The sequence below is a fragment of the Sceloporus occidentalis genome, unplaced genomic scaffold (assembly GCF_023333645.1).
Source record: "Sceloporus occidentalis isolate IW3139 unplaced genomic scaffold, rSceOcc1.0.p SCAF_1, whole genome shotgun sequence".
Classification (NCBI taxonomy): Eukaryota; Metazoa; Chordata; class Lepidosauria; order Squamata; family Phrynosomatidae; genus Sceloporus; species Sceloporus occidentalis.
In genome coordinates, this window is record NW_028316981.1 from 79661802 (window position 1) to 79675930 (window position 14129).

General features: G+C 43.8%; 1 protein-coding gene across 5 annotated transcripts in view; it reads right to left on the minus strand.

Annotated features, from left to right (window-relative positions):
• DBN1 (drebrin 1) overlaps window positions 1-14129 on the minus strand; it is a 56805-nt gene that overhangs the window by 7837 nt on the left and 34839 nt on the right. For 2 of the 5 annotated variants that reach the window (XM_089527077.1, XM_089527072.1), the window contains exons 2-10: window positions 13892-13947; window positions 13456-13568; window positions 11037-11111; window positions 10481-10627; window positions 9954-10031; window positions 9667-9818; window positions 6402-6465; window positions 6088-6147; window positions 5393-5504 (exon numbers count right to left, since the gene is read on the minus strand). In XM_089527077.1, the coding sequence (XP_089383203.1) occupies window positions 5393-5504; window positions 6088-6147; window positions 6402-6465; window positions 9667-9818; window positions 9954-10031; window positions 10481-10627; window positions 11037-11111; window positions 13456-13568; window positions 13892-13947 (857 nt within the window). Of the gene's footprint in view, window positions 1-2708; window positions 2850-5392; window positions 5505-6087; window positions 6148-6401; window positions 6466-9666; window positions 9819-9953; window positions 10032-10480; window positions 10628-11036; window positions 11112-13455; window positions 13569-13891; window positions 13948-14129 lie in introns of all 5 variants that reach the window. The other 3 variants (XM_089527058.1, XM_089527052.1, XM_089527064.1) reach the window with 3 other exon arrangements.

Sequence of the window (14129 nt, forward strand, 5' to 3'; positions counted from 1 at the left end):
ACATCCACCTACAAATTCTAGGATTATACAGGACATTACCATGGCAGTTACAATGGAATCATAGTGTTATAATTATGTAGTGTGAAATGTCCTCAAGGTAAAGGCATTCCTCAGCCTATGAACTGGTGTGCACCTTGCCCACCAGAAGCATAATGCTGGTAGCCTGGTGAACATGTATGGTGTTCATTTTCAGAGACTCAAGTTTCCATCTTCCTGCTTCCACCCTGCTGCCTTTGTAGCATTAGGCAAAAGTCGCTCTCCTCCAGTGGCTTACAGTGGAGGTTCAATGCCTTTCTGTATAGCATGAACGCACAAGCCTATGAACAAATGCTTAGCTTTTAAGGTATAGTTGCTGATATGGAACCATTCCTGGAACAGGCCACCTGCTAAGGATTTTATTTGGTTCATTTTGGGGGATGATAAGGGGGCATGTGGGGAGAAACATATTTATGTCAAAGCCTGCTGTGACGACTTTAACAACTACTTTGCAGATAAAATTTCTCAGATAAGAGCCAACCTGGATGCCAGAATTATGGCATAATCGACTAATGAGGTGTCCAGTAAACCCGTTATTGAGATTAAACTGGGTCAATTTGCACTTGTGAGTACCAATGATGTGGACAAAATCCTTGGAAAGGTGAAGAAGACAACATGCCCTCTTGATCCCTGCCCATTATGGCTGGCCGTTCAGGGGGGCCATGCCTTGATGGCATTTCTTGGAAATGTCATCAATGCATCCCTTAGGGAAGGTTGTGTTCCAACTTGTTTAAAGGAGGCAGTTGTTAGACCACTCCTGAAAAATACTTCTCTGGATCCCCTGGACATGAAAAACTATAGGCCTGTATCCCATCCGCCATTCTTGAGAGTAAGGTGATCGAGAGGGCTGTTGCCCTTCAACTCCAAGCCATCTTGGATGAAACTGATTATCTAGATCCATTTCAAACCGGCTTCAGGACTGGATATTGGGTGGAGACTGCCATAGTTGCTCTGGCTGATGACCTATGTCTAGGCATCGACAGAGGAAGCATGACCTTGTTGGTGCTTCTAGACCTCTCAGCAGCTTTTGACATGATAGATCATGACATCCTCTTGGAACTCCTGAGAGTTAGGAGTCAGGGGCACTGCATTGTAGTGGTTCCGTTCCTTCCTCTCAGGTAGATTCCAGAGGGTGATGCTTGGGGACAGCCGCTCCTCAAAATCGGAGTTTAAATATGGCATCCCTCAAAGCACCATTCTGTCCCCGATGCTATTTAACATATATATGAAGCCACTGAGAGAAATACATAAACATGGGACGGGGTATTATCAGTATGCTGACGACACCCAAATATACTTCTCCATGCCTCGGTCAACAGCTTTGATGACAGATGGCATCTCTCCTCTCAACTGATGTCCTGAAGTGGTAATGGACTGAATGAGGAAAAACAAGCTCAAGTTGAATCCAGACAAAATGGAGGTACTTGCAGTAGGGCCCCCCCAAACCAGGTATCGTGTTGCAACCTCCAGTCCTAGAAGGGGTCACACTCTCCTCAAAGGACTGTGTTCACAGTCTGGGGATGCTCTTAGATCCCTTGCTTCATATGACAAACCAGGTGAACGTGGCGGTCAGGAGCACCTGTTATCAGCTTCGGCTGATATGCCAGCTGCGCCCTTTCCTGGAAGTAAGGGACCTAGAAACTGTAGTACACGCACTGGTAACTTCATGACTCAATATCTGTAATGTGCTCTACATGGGGCTACCCTTGCTCCTAGTCTGGAAACTCCAATTGGTACAAAACACTGCAGCCAGGTTAGTCACCGGAAATTCTAGGAGTGACTGGATAACACCGATCCTAAAGTCACTCCATTGGCTGCCTATTAGTTTCCAGCTGCAGTACAAGGTGTTGGTTATTACCTTTAAAGCCCTACATGATTTGGATCCAATCTATTTAAGGGATCGCCTACTTCCATACAATCCTCCTCGCACACTCCGGCCCTCGGGGAGGAATTTATTGCAGCCTTTAAAGACCAGATTAACTGCAACCTCCCAGAAGACCTTTTTTGCAACTGCTCCCAGGCTATGGAATGGCCTGCCAGATGAGATCTGTCAAATTACCAACTTAGCCAGTTTCAAAAAAGCTGTCAAGACAGATCTCTTCCAACAAGCTTTCCCAAATAAATTCCCCAGCCACAGATTGATTACCCCCTCACACCATGTATTTACTACCACCATGCCTATGTCATGTTTATCATAAATTGATTTTAAAACTCTTTTAATTGTAATATATGTAATTCTTTTTTAAGGGGGGATATTGTAATTTTATGTATTATATTGTATGTGGACGTTTTAGTGTGAGCTGCTCTGGTTGTATTGCTACAGAAGAGCGGGATATAAATAAAAGTTTTATTTATTATTATTATTTATTATTGTACTCAAAGCCAGCCATTTTGAGGACTGTAGTTGTGTGGAAGGATATTGCAAGCCAGTCCATCATCATGCAGCATGGGAATAAAATAGGCACAACACAGCAGCCAAGCCCTGGGTCCAGTCTGTGGGGTTAGCTTCTCAGACTGTCATTGACTCTGGTATGTCCTTTCTGAGATGCTTGCAGGGTGAGATTGGACAGGTGGGGCATGGCCAAAAGAAAGATCTGGGATTGGGGGTGGACCCTTAAGATGCTGCCTCCCCAAACCAGCTCCCCAAGCCCAGCCTGGGTCTGGCTACCTACATGGAAAGAAGGAGGAGAGGTTTGGTGTGCGGTGGCAAGTGATATAAGGGAAGGGAGTCCGCGGAGGGGAGGAGGAGGAGGAGGAGGAGGAAGGCAGCCCACTGTCAGGTGTCTTTATGAAAGGACAGTGCAGACGACCTGCTGAGAGAAAGACAGACAGACGGACGGAGACAGAGAAAGCAGAAGAGAATGGTCAGTCTCCCCTTCAGCTGCCCATTCCATCACCCGCCCGCCCCGCTCATGCCACTGGGCACTCAGTGCCCAATTCAAGGGCTGGAGAGGCAGGGAAAGAAAGTGAGGGAAGGAGGCAAGGCAGGTTCCTCAAGGAAGCAAAAATAAGAGGAAAACATGGCCGGGGGCAGCAAAGGGCAATCCAGGAAGAAAAGGCAGTGCTGGGGAACGCAAGGATTAGGGCAGAGCAGTGCAGAGGGCTTGGGCAGTAAAAGGGAGGCCAAGGAGCTAGAGGTGGTCGAGGAGAAAGTGTAGGTGAAGAGGCAGGAGGCACAAGTGGGAGTGCTGGGAAACAAGCTCATGCCAATGCACATTCTACAGTAACAGACAGCCTGGTCCCTTTTCCCTGCCCCAAAAGCCAAGTCAAACTACAGTACAGAAATCCAAAGCACAAAGGGCTCAAAAGAGAAAAGCTCTTGGCTCTTCCCAGGCAGCAACAATATTGGTGGGTCAATCCTCTCTAGTGATCAGCCCAAATATGGAACCAGGAAAAGGCAGAGGATGGGAAGTGCAAAGGAGGTCAGTAACACTGGAGTACTAACTGGGGCTTCCAAAAGCTGCCAAACCCCCAGTCCTTGCAGAAGCAGCTGCAAGGGGATGGAGGAAAACTCCTCCATGGCTACCCTTGTCCTTTCCTTCCTACACACATCATATGAAGTCATTCACAGGTCCATTGGACAATCAGGATTCTAATCCAAGCAGTAGATTCCTTGCTTTATTTAACAAAAGGTCATTTCTACTGCTCTTTTTGTGTATCGATACACACATATGTACATACATACTTGCACACATGTGTACCCATGCACTAATGTGTGTTCACACATGTGCACATGCATGCATGCACACCCACGCACCCACACCCAAGATGACTCAGGTCAGCTCCAGAAGAAATATTCCTCAAGCAGCACTGTCCAGTTGTACAAGCAGACTTGCTATTAGGCTATCTTCTTAGCAAGGCTGGGCTAAGAACCAAGGTGCTTGCTACCAACTGTCATACTTGGATATTAACAGAGAACAAAAAGAGATGACCACTTGCTCTGCAGTCATTGTGTTAAACCTTCCATCTGGGAAGCTAAATGGTCCCAGCCACAGGATCCAGCCACCATGAAGAAAGGGATGAAGGTGACTGGTTCCCAGCCTGATTATGCCATGAGTGGCACATTTTTCAAATCTAATACTACATAATAACATGGTTTTCTACTGTCCCCATAAATTCTTATATGATGTGATTATTCTAGCTCATTGTTATAACTACTTTTGTAATGTTAAGAATAAATTCTCCTACGCCCATCTCATAATCCCATGATGTGTTTGTTTTTCAGTTTTAGGCTTAAGGTCAAGGACTTAGTGATCTCTTTAAACTGTCTTGGAGACTTTCTTTGAATTAAGAGTGGTGGTAATAAAACCATTAAAATAAAATAACAGATTCTAAATAATAAATAAAGGTGGCAATCGTTCTCATCTCTAAAGAGTGACGTTTCCCTAGACTCCACATTTCTAATCATACTTTATCCTCACATTCCATGGGGGAAGAAATGTAGCCTTTGCCAAAGAGAAAGGCAGGACATTCTGAACTTATACATTTTCATAGGTAGTAATGTCATTTAAACCTGAAGGCAGAATTTTTGTCACTCAAAACTATTATCATCTTGGATACAGTATCAGTTATTCATATTCATTTCCAAAATCAACACACAAATACAGAAAACAGACACATGGAATTTTCTAGCCCAGTTACACCCTGACTTTTTGTTGTTGCTGGTTAGGTAGTTGCCTCCTTGCAGATTTCACTTTATGCACATAAGACACAGATGTAGCAGGTTCTGTCTCCTCTGCCCCATTCTTTATCTGACTTTTGATCTTTTGCTGCCTCACACTAACCCCGTTTATTCTGTCCATTATCATTTTAGCAGTAGAGCTTTCCAAGAAAGTCTGATCATTACCAATCACATGCCCAGTCACTTGCCTTTCATTTTATAAACACTCTTTCACTGTTTTTAATTCAATTTTGTTTTAATTTTATATTATACCTTTAAGTGTGATTCAATATTTCAACATTATACTGTGGGCCCTTGGTATTCACTGGGTTTTGGTTCCAGGACCCCCTGTGGATACCAAAATCTGTGGGTGTTCAGATTCCATTAAATACAAAGGCATAGTAAAATGGTGTCCCTTATATAAAATGGAAAAAAATAAAGGTTTGCTTTTTGGAATGTATATATTTTTTAATATTTTCAAGCTGTGAATCCATGAATCAAGAATCTATGGGATAAGGAGGTCCAACTGTATCTCCACCTTATATAGTCAAATTTTATGTGAGTCACCCTGAGTTCCAGTTTTGGAAGAAAGAAAAGATATAAGCCCGATTAATCATTATTTACAATTGCTCTCCCCATTTCAATTTCTTTTCTTTTTCTTACTTCCCTCAACATGTGCTAAGAGGTATTTCCTACTTGTTCTGCTGAAGGGCGGGAGAGTCTCTGAACTGGCTGAGGCCACTCGTTCTTGCTGCCTGAAGAACTCGCGAGGGTTCTCGGGTCGCTGAGCAATGATGGCGGCTGCCTCCTGTCAGGATGTAAGAGGAAGAGGTGAGAGAGAAGGATCAAATAACTCAACTTTGTAAGATACACAGGCTACCACCCTCACCACCCACTCACAAAAGCAGCCCAATATCCCCATTCCCACAGCAGCAGCACACTCCCTGCTCCATGCAGCTGCAAGGGCAACAGTAACAAAATATGGTATGCACCACACACACAACAGTGTGCCCTTCTCCTCATGCCCCACCCACTCACAGCAACAATGGCACACAGTGACACAAAATAGAGACAGCACTACAAACTAGCTTCTGACAAAAATGAGTATGTTGGAAAGGAGAAGAGACAAACACACTGGAGACACTTCCTTGCTCCTCAGAGGTAAAACTGATACTCAACCCTGCTTAGGCATACACTTCCACTTGTCAACATCATCACACTCCAACGTCTCAACAGGACAACAGTCATAAAACTGAAGCTCCCCCCCCACACACACACACTGAAACTCTGCAAACAATACAACAAAATTCTCATGCAGCAATAGCCCCGTCAGTGTCATGGCGCTCTGCTTGCCCTACACAATGCATGCTGTGCCCCGGGGCCGCACTCACCTCCACCTCCGACTCAGACTTTTTGGGCTGCTGCCTGTCTTCGTCGTCCTCCTGCTCCCCCTAGGGAGAGAGGTCAGCGTCAGCCCCAGGGCACCTCAACCACACCAGAAGGCCCTAGTTTTCTTTTCCCTGACCTAACACAAAGCCAGAGTGACATAGCTCTTTTAGGTTCACAAGGGGATCACTCTGGCTGCAGAGTCGTTCCCCAGTGTCACCAGTCAGCTTTGGCATGGAACTTCTACCTCTCTCAATACCCTGGAGGAGCCAGTGGGATCACTGGGCAACCCTCCCCAGGCTCTTGAAGCAGCACTTACAAAGATGGATTGCTCCTTCAACCGCTGTTTGGCTTCCTCTGCTTCCAGGCTCTGCTGCTTTCGCCTAGTAAAAAGAGAAAGAACCAATTTATAATGTTCTGATGCTAACTTCAGGAAACCTGGGCAGGCCTGCAGGCTGACTTTGTTTCATAATATTTAATTTCCCCCACCTTTTGCCCCCTGCTTTAATGTGATATCCATTCAAAGTCCATGTCCAGCTCTTGTTGTTTTGCACCTTCAGTTCATTTCTGATTTATGATGACCCTAAAGCAAACGTACCATGGATTTTTCTTAACAGGATTTGTTCAGAGGGGTTTGCTATTGTCTTCCTCTGAGGCTCAGGGAATGGGACTTGCCCAAGGTCACTCAATGGGTTTCCATGGCCAAGTAGTGATTTGGACCCTGGTCTTCCAGAAATCTCAAACCACTGCACTGCATTTGGTCTCTTCTTTATCATAAATTGTGTCTATCTGGAAGTTGTTCTTGCATAACTGGAGTTTTCATTATAAGATGGGAGGGCAACTTCTGAAGGGGGCACATCAGGGAACTATATCTGCCATTGTTGTCTTGATTAATTTGCTGTTGTATTGCTGAAATTCAGCAGCACAATATAGCAAAAAAGCTGTGATATGACTTTAAAACAACTTTCACACAGACCCCTTCTAAAAGAAAAAGCTGGCTTCTTTTACAATCCACCACAATTAGGCAGAATAGTGGGAAATTTGGTAGGGATGTGATCATTTAATGCTACGAAATTATAAATGGGCTGCTTATGACTGAAACAGAATTTAAAATAATAAAAACTTCAGTGACTACTCCCCCCCCCCCCACTTCTAAATAAACATGAAGGAGATGACCAAGACCTATCCTTTCTGATATCCCTTCAGCTTATTCTGTCAGGACGCTAGTCAACTTTGCTCCTATAATTAACCTTCCTGCCATCACAAAACTAAACAATACTAAACAAAAACAATGCACAATCCATCTTTATAAATCATCATTCCTACATCAGTGAGAAAGTCAGGGTGGTGTAATGGTTTCATTATTGGACAATGACTCTGGAAATCAGGGTTCAAATCCCCACTCAAGCATGGAAACCACTGGGTGACCTTGGGCAAGTCTCAGAGGAAGGCAAAGGCAAATCCACTTAGAACAAATCTTGGCAAGAAAACTCTGAAATGTTTGCCTTAGGATTTCCTTAAACTGGAAATTATGGCATGCAACAACAAACTCCAGCAAGCCTCTGGTCTGAAGAAAAGTGCACCACAGGGAGCTGGTGTGGTGTGGTGGTGTTTTTCAAACTTACAAGTTGCTACAATGAAGCAATTTCTAAATCAACGTAATTGCCGAGTTGCCCCTGCCCCCCTATCTGCCACAACACTTCTATATGCTGCAGGAAATTCTGTGTAGAGTTCTTTACCAAGAGTGAGCTGGCTTCAGGACTGACAAATCTTCTTAGTATTTTTTTTTCCCTCTAAGCCTCTGAGAACCATCAGTCAGAGCCAAGTGCAAAAGTGGCTCAGGTAGGCACATGTACTCCACCCCCCACATTTGATTATTCATGGATTTTATTAATATGTTCTCCCTAAGAATCTCTAGCTCCTCCAGTGTGACTCTGAGAGTTACACTGGAGGATCTAGAGATTCATTGAAAAAACAGTTCTCTAGGCATTTGTAGGTTCTCTAGTGCACTTCTATGGTCAATTTAGAATTGGGTGTTAACTACAGAGTTGTGCTGGAGGACCTACAGATTCCTAAAGAGGTGTTCTTTCAGGTAAAAAAAACAGTGATTTTTTATTTGTCGTTTCTCTACTTTTACGGGGGACCTACACCCCTAATGTGGACCCACTGTATATACAAAGAATTAAGGCAGCAAGTGCCTTTGAGCACATTCTCATCCAGAAATATGCAATCCATATTAGAAGCTCACAAGTCCCTTTGCAGCAAAATCTACTTTTGGACTGTCCCCAAGAGTTCTTTTTCGGCAACTTAATTTAGAGGGGCCGAGAAGCATTTTGTTGCACCTGTTGTTAGGCATTTGTGAATTCAAAATTCTGGTGGTATTAATACAAATAATCCCACCAGTAGATCCTAATCTACTTTCCACCCCTTCCTATTCTAAGACACTCATTTGGGCTCTACTGGTCAAGCCTTTGAAACTTCTCCTTCGTTTCATGAATCTTTTCTCTCTCAATCTTTTGATGTTTTGGACTTCAGTTCCCAGAATTCCTGATCATTCACCATACTGGCTGGGACTTTTGGAAGCTTGAAGTTCAAAACATCTGACAGGCCCAAAGGATAACTGTGACCGCTCTAAAGCATACACACTTGTGGCGACAAAGTGTAAGGGGCAATCACTGATCAAGGCCACGTTGCCTTTCAAAGGAGGTGCTCTTTTTTACTAGGCTTCATAATCTTCCAGAGAATCCACACACCTGAACAAGCTTCCAAGGAACTCCAAAATTAGGACAGAACATTCAAGATTGTATTGGGGAGGTTCAAATCTCCATTTAGCTAGGAAGCTCACTGGGTGACCGTAGGCAACCAAAGTCTCTGGGACTAACCTACATCACAGGGAGAATGAGCTCCTTTGAAGAAGTGCTTGTTACCAGTGAAGTAAATATGTAAAAGAAATCTATAGCTCACTAAATTTAAAAAAAAAGAACCAAGAGTCCAGATTGAGACACCTGATGTCTCACACCAAATCCTCATGTTAGTACTGAGTTAAAGCAGGCTCTCACTAAAACTGAAGAAGTAATTCAGTAACAGTAATAATTCAGTAGTAATTGGGAGGTATTTATAACAGTACAGAAAGGAGGAGGAGCAGCCTGTGAGACAGGTCAGTGTTTTCTGTCCACGAAGAAACTTATGAAAAACAATCTGGTTCTACCAGATAGCATCATGGCACAACTCCAACAAGAGAAGAAGATAAATTAATTTTAATGCCAGGAGCTGGGGATATATCTTGTCAAGGCAAAAACAACAACAAAAAACCCAAGCAAAACAAAAACAACCCAAAAAACTACTACCTACCCATGAGTGGCAAAAGAACACAGGTCTAAAAATACTTCAAACCCAACCTGTTGCATTATCAGAAAGTAGTAGACAATTATACCCATGGCAGCCACTAATCTGCAAGATAATCTGCTATTTGTCTGGCAAGAAATCCTGATGTCCTTTCCTTTATTTCCTTCCCATGGACAGTGGGAACCTTTATTCCCTTCTCATGGACACCTCTGCCAGATAACCTTCCCCCCGCCCCTTGCCTGTGTTCTTCGATCTGCTCTTCACGTTCCCGGTAGCGCTTCTCACGCTCTTCCTGTTCCTGCCTCTCTTGCTCCATGCGCTCCTGCTCAAAACGCAGCCGTTCATCCAAGGCTTTCTTCCTCTCTTCCTCTTTGCGCAGCTCCTCTTCTTTCTGTAAAGGGACAGAAGGATAGTAGAGGCCAACAGCTCCACTGAAATCATGCCACTACAGTGCAAGGCTATCAGTCATGAAAACAGAAAAAAAGATAAGCAGAGGGAAGTGGCTGACCTGCTCCAAATCACCTACCTTGGCCTGTTCCCAGAACTGCTCTCGGTTGAGTCGTTTCATCTCCACAGCTGCATCAGTCTTCTGATAGGTAGTGCCCTGGAATTACAAAATCAAGTCAGAGGAAGTGAGTATGTGTATGATATGCATCCACATAGGCACCTGCATTTTAAGCAGGAAAAGTTTGCTAACCTAGCCTGAAAAGGCAGCTGCCTGGTTTTTAGCACAGTGTACTCTGGCTTTAACACTGTCATTTGGTTCATAATGCACAATAAAAACACAGGGACTAGCAGATGAGACATTCCCCATGAAACTCTTACAAATTACAACTTCTTCTGGAGAGTTTATAGCTCAGGTGGGTTGTAGTACGATGTGTACTGTCAGCCCTCTTTTTAAAGCTGCACAGCCAAAGTCAATCTAAAGCATAAATGGCTTTTGCCCAAAGCCCAAGAACATATGTTGTCTTGTGGCTACTATTTCATTTCTCACTGAAGAGGATGGACAGGAACATAAGATTAGCTTGGAGAAGAAGGAGCAAGAAATATTACCACAGGTTGGGAGTTTTCATCCTCACGCAGACGAAGACGGTGCAGCACCGGACTGGCAATGCGGGCCAGGCCACTGGAGAGCCGCTGACCAATGGCTCCTGGATCAATATCTTCCACACTGCTAGCATTGACAATGACATCCACACCCTATTCAGACAGGCATTCAAATAATACGGATATACTGAGTGTGAGGTCTTCTGGGATAGGAAAGTTAAGCAGTTAGCCAGAAATACAATTGCTAAGCCAGAACTTGGAAATGTTACTTTCTGGAGTACAGTGTTTATGAATTCCCCCAACTTGGGGATTCTGTGGAAAACAGTAGGAAAGTGTAAGGTGTCCAAGCTCTGGCTAAGACCCATTGACTATCGCAGACCTCTTCCCATGAGCTCATTTTCTGAATATATTCCATGGTACAATTCCCCACTCCACTCCCACTATCATGAAACCCAGGTACTGTGTCACAAGAAATAACCTGACTGTTGCCTTGACATTTGGATGTAACAACAGTAGCCTCCCCCCATTCACACCTGTATCCCTGCAACAGCCTGTCACTGACCTGGAAGAACTCTGCAACCTTGGCAACATGGCTGGCACAGGCACACTTTCGGGCATCAGCTACATCCTCTCCCACCTGTCAAACATAAGGATGCACAGTTGATGGGAGATGCCACACTGTGCACTGACAGCAGAAGGCAATATTTTCATGTGCGTACAAACACAATGTTGGTATTGGAAGTCCATCTGGATAGCCTGAAGCAGCAGCAGAGAAAAACATACATTCCATCCCAGCAGCAGTACTTGCCAATGCATTTCTAAGCCCAATGCTGGTGATCACCATCAAAAACCCAAGTAGCTTGGGGTCAGGTGATTTGGATCACTTCTACCTATACAAATCTTAGGTTCTAAGATGGGACACTGAGGTCTGGATCCACTGGCAAAATAGGTCCAGTTGGTAGGCAGGGGGGACAGGACCTGCTCTGTATTGGTCCCATCCTTATGGCATGCCATGCTATAAGATGTACACATGACATCCTGATTGTTTTCAAATGGGTCTTGAAGAAATTGTTGTAGGCTGCTTTTAAAAGGATGACAGCCCATCTCTTAGAATGTGGACATTCATTATTGCAATAGTTTTAAATGGTCTAAGTTATGTTTCAATCGTTTTAATGTTAACACATTTTGTTCTTGTTGACAAGAAAAAATGATTTTACAATTTTTCTCCTTGTTGTGCGAAAATGCAATTTTTTGAAGACTATTCTCAGTTTGAAATTTATTCTACAGAAAAACCGCACATAGGGGAAGGGGGTTGAACAGAAAACAAATGTTGTTTTAGGAGCAAAATAACAACACACAAAAAACCATGCACATTTTTGGGGTTAAAAAAGTGATCTGAACTGCAAAGATTCTAGTATATCAATTTTTCAATTCTTATTTGAATATTCTTTCCAGCCATATCTTCAGTTTAAAGATTTTCTGTGATTAAATGAGGGGGAATGCAGTGGATAAGCACAGGAAGGTTTGAAACAGAAGATATGGCTGTTTTCTGAAATTCCATGAACGCGACAAGATGATTTTACTATTAAAATCTCATCTGAAGGCACCCACAGTTACAGCTATCCTGGACAAATTTTATTAGGGGAGGGGATCTACAAATTCTCATCAAACTCTATGTTATATCTAACAATCCCAAAGAGTCAAAACTGACCAAGTGGAAGCAGCTGTTCACAACTCGTCACTCTCACACACACATTCATTCTTGGGAGAAGAGAACTCTGTTTTTATTCTGTGTTTTTCAAGTTACTGGATTTGCTGCAGCTGTTCATTTCTGTTGCTCATCTAACTGCTCTACAAATGTGTAGGGTATTTCTTCGCTTAGATTTTTAAGAAGATGCACCGTGCACACACTTTCATGAAAACTTTAATACACACACACACACACACATATGTCTGGCAAATGTCTTTCCTCAAAAGCAACACAGAAAAAGTCAAGTGACACCAAGTAGTATCACTGGGAGGTACGGAACGCACTGAGTGATACGCCAGAAGAGTGGTGACACCTGGTCAGTCCCTGGCCCTTCCCGGGGCTGTGCGGCTTCTCCCCTGCCCTCTCCAGGGCCACACAGCTGCTCCCCCACCCTCTCCATGGCTAAGCAACAGCTACCTAGGGGTGTGCAGGGTCATCTAGCCACGCACATGCAATCCTGCACCCCTGCAAGTCCCACGCCCCATGAATGACTGCACCAGGTGATATCAACCCTAGGCATGCCACTGGTGACACCAAGCATGGCTACAAAAGAAGTCTTAGTGAAAGTGCAGACAAGGAGCCCTGAGAGCAGGAGAATCCACCATGCTTATAACCAAAACAATTCCACTAGAGGGCAGCACAGACACAAGAATGGAAGTCCCTCAGTCAATAAGAGGACTGCTAGGAAGATCAACCTTGGCATCACTGTCCCCTCTCAGAGTTGTATTTGTGTGCCTCTGTACTTGTAGCAACTGCTTACAACAAACTTCACAAGTGCTAGGGTACACATTCTACCTTACATCTCTATTCTTACATAGAGACTGTCTTCTTATAGAAATAAAGGCATGTGTGCCTAAAGATGAGGTACAAGGGAGCTACCATCAATCTTCACCACCATATAAGAGTTTTGACATATTAAATCCAGACTAGGGCCATTTTCAATCCTAGCATGTCAGGTCCGGAAGTCTTGAAGGACTATTGCATTTTTACAAATTACACAGAAAGGAGAACTTCACTCTTGTGTAAAGCCACAGGACTACAGTGATAAGGAAAATCAGAATTTGGTGGAATTTTCCCTTTGTATAAAGCTCTAAAATAAATTGCAGAAGTCCTCCAGTGTTTGAGAGCCAGTTAGCTTTAATTTTGTATCCTGTGTGTACCCCTTCACAATGATAGATTCATTGTTATAACAGGGCAAACTGTGTCCAAACTCTTTGGAAGTAGGCCTTACCCAGTTAACGAGGACATATTTAGGTAGGGTGGCCTGGGGGTCCTTTACACTGCAGAATCCATACATCACCTTCTGAATCTCAAAATGGCTGGAGAGCTCTTGGAGGCCACCAGCTGAGGAAAGAAAAAAACACATTCATGGGACACAGACAATTGCCCAAAACCCTTTCAGCTTTGCCAAGGTGGAAGGTAAAGAACAGAGATAGCTGTGAAAATTCTTCCTCGGTTCCCTGGAAATGCTCCTGACACATGGCCAACTAACTCCCCCATGAAACCCTACTGCGTGCTCAGCTCAGCATTACAAAAGACAATAGCCAAACCATTTTTTTAAGAGAGGAAAGGTGATAGGGCACTGAAAACTGCGAGAGCAGGAGAGGCAAAAGAACCTAAGGTAACCCAGTGGGACAGAAGTATGGGAAAGGGATGTTAATACTCACTTCCTGAGGCAGCCAATTTCAGGTTATCAGAGTCATCTTCATAGGTGTACAATGCCCTGGAAAACAGAAAATCATGCCATTAGTTTGAAAGTACCAATGATATTAAGGGTGAGATCGGGAAGGATGCTGCCAATGTAATTTTCCACCAGCATATTTACACTATCTTTGTCAGAGATAGGGAGGAAGGAGACTGCTCTCTTATCTCAACTTTCTCCCTGGCTATACAAGAGCACCTGCG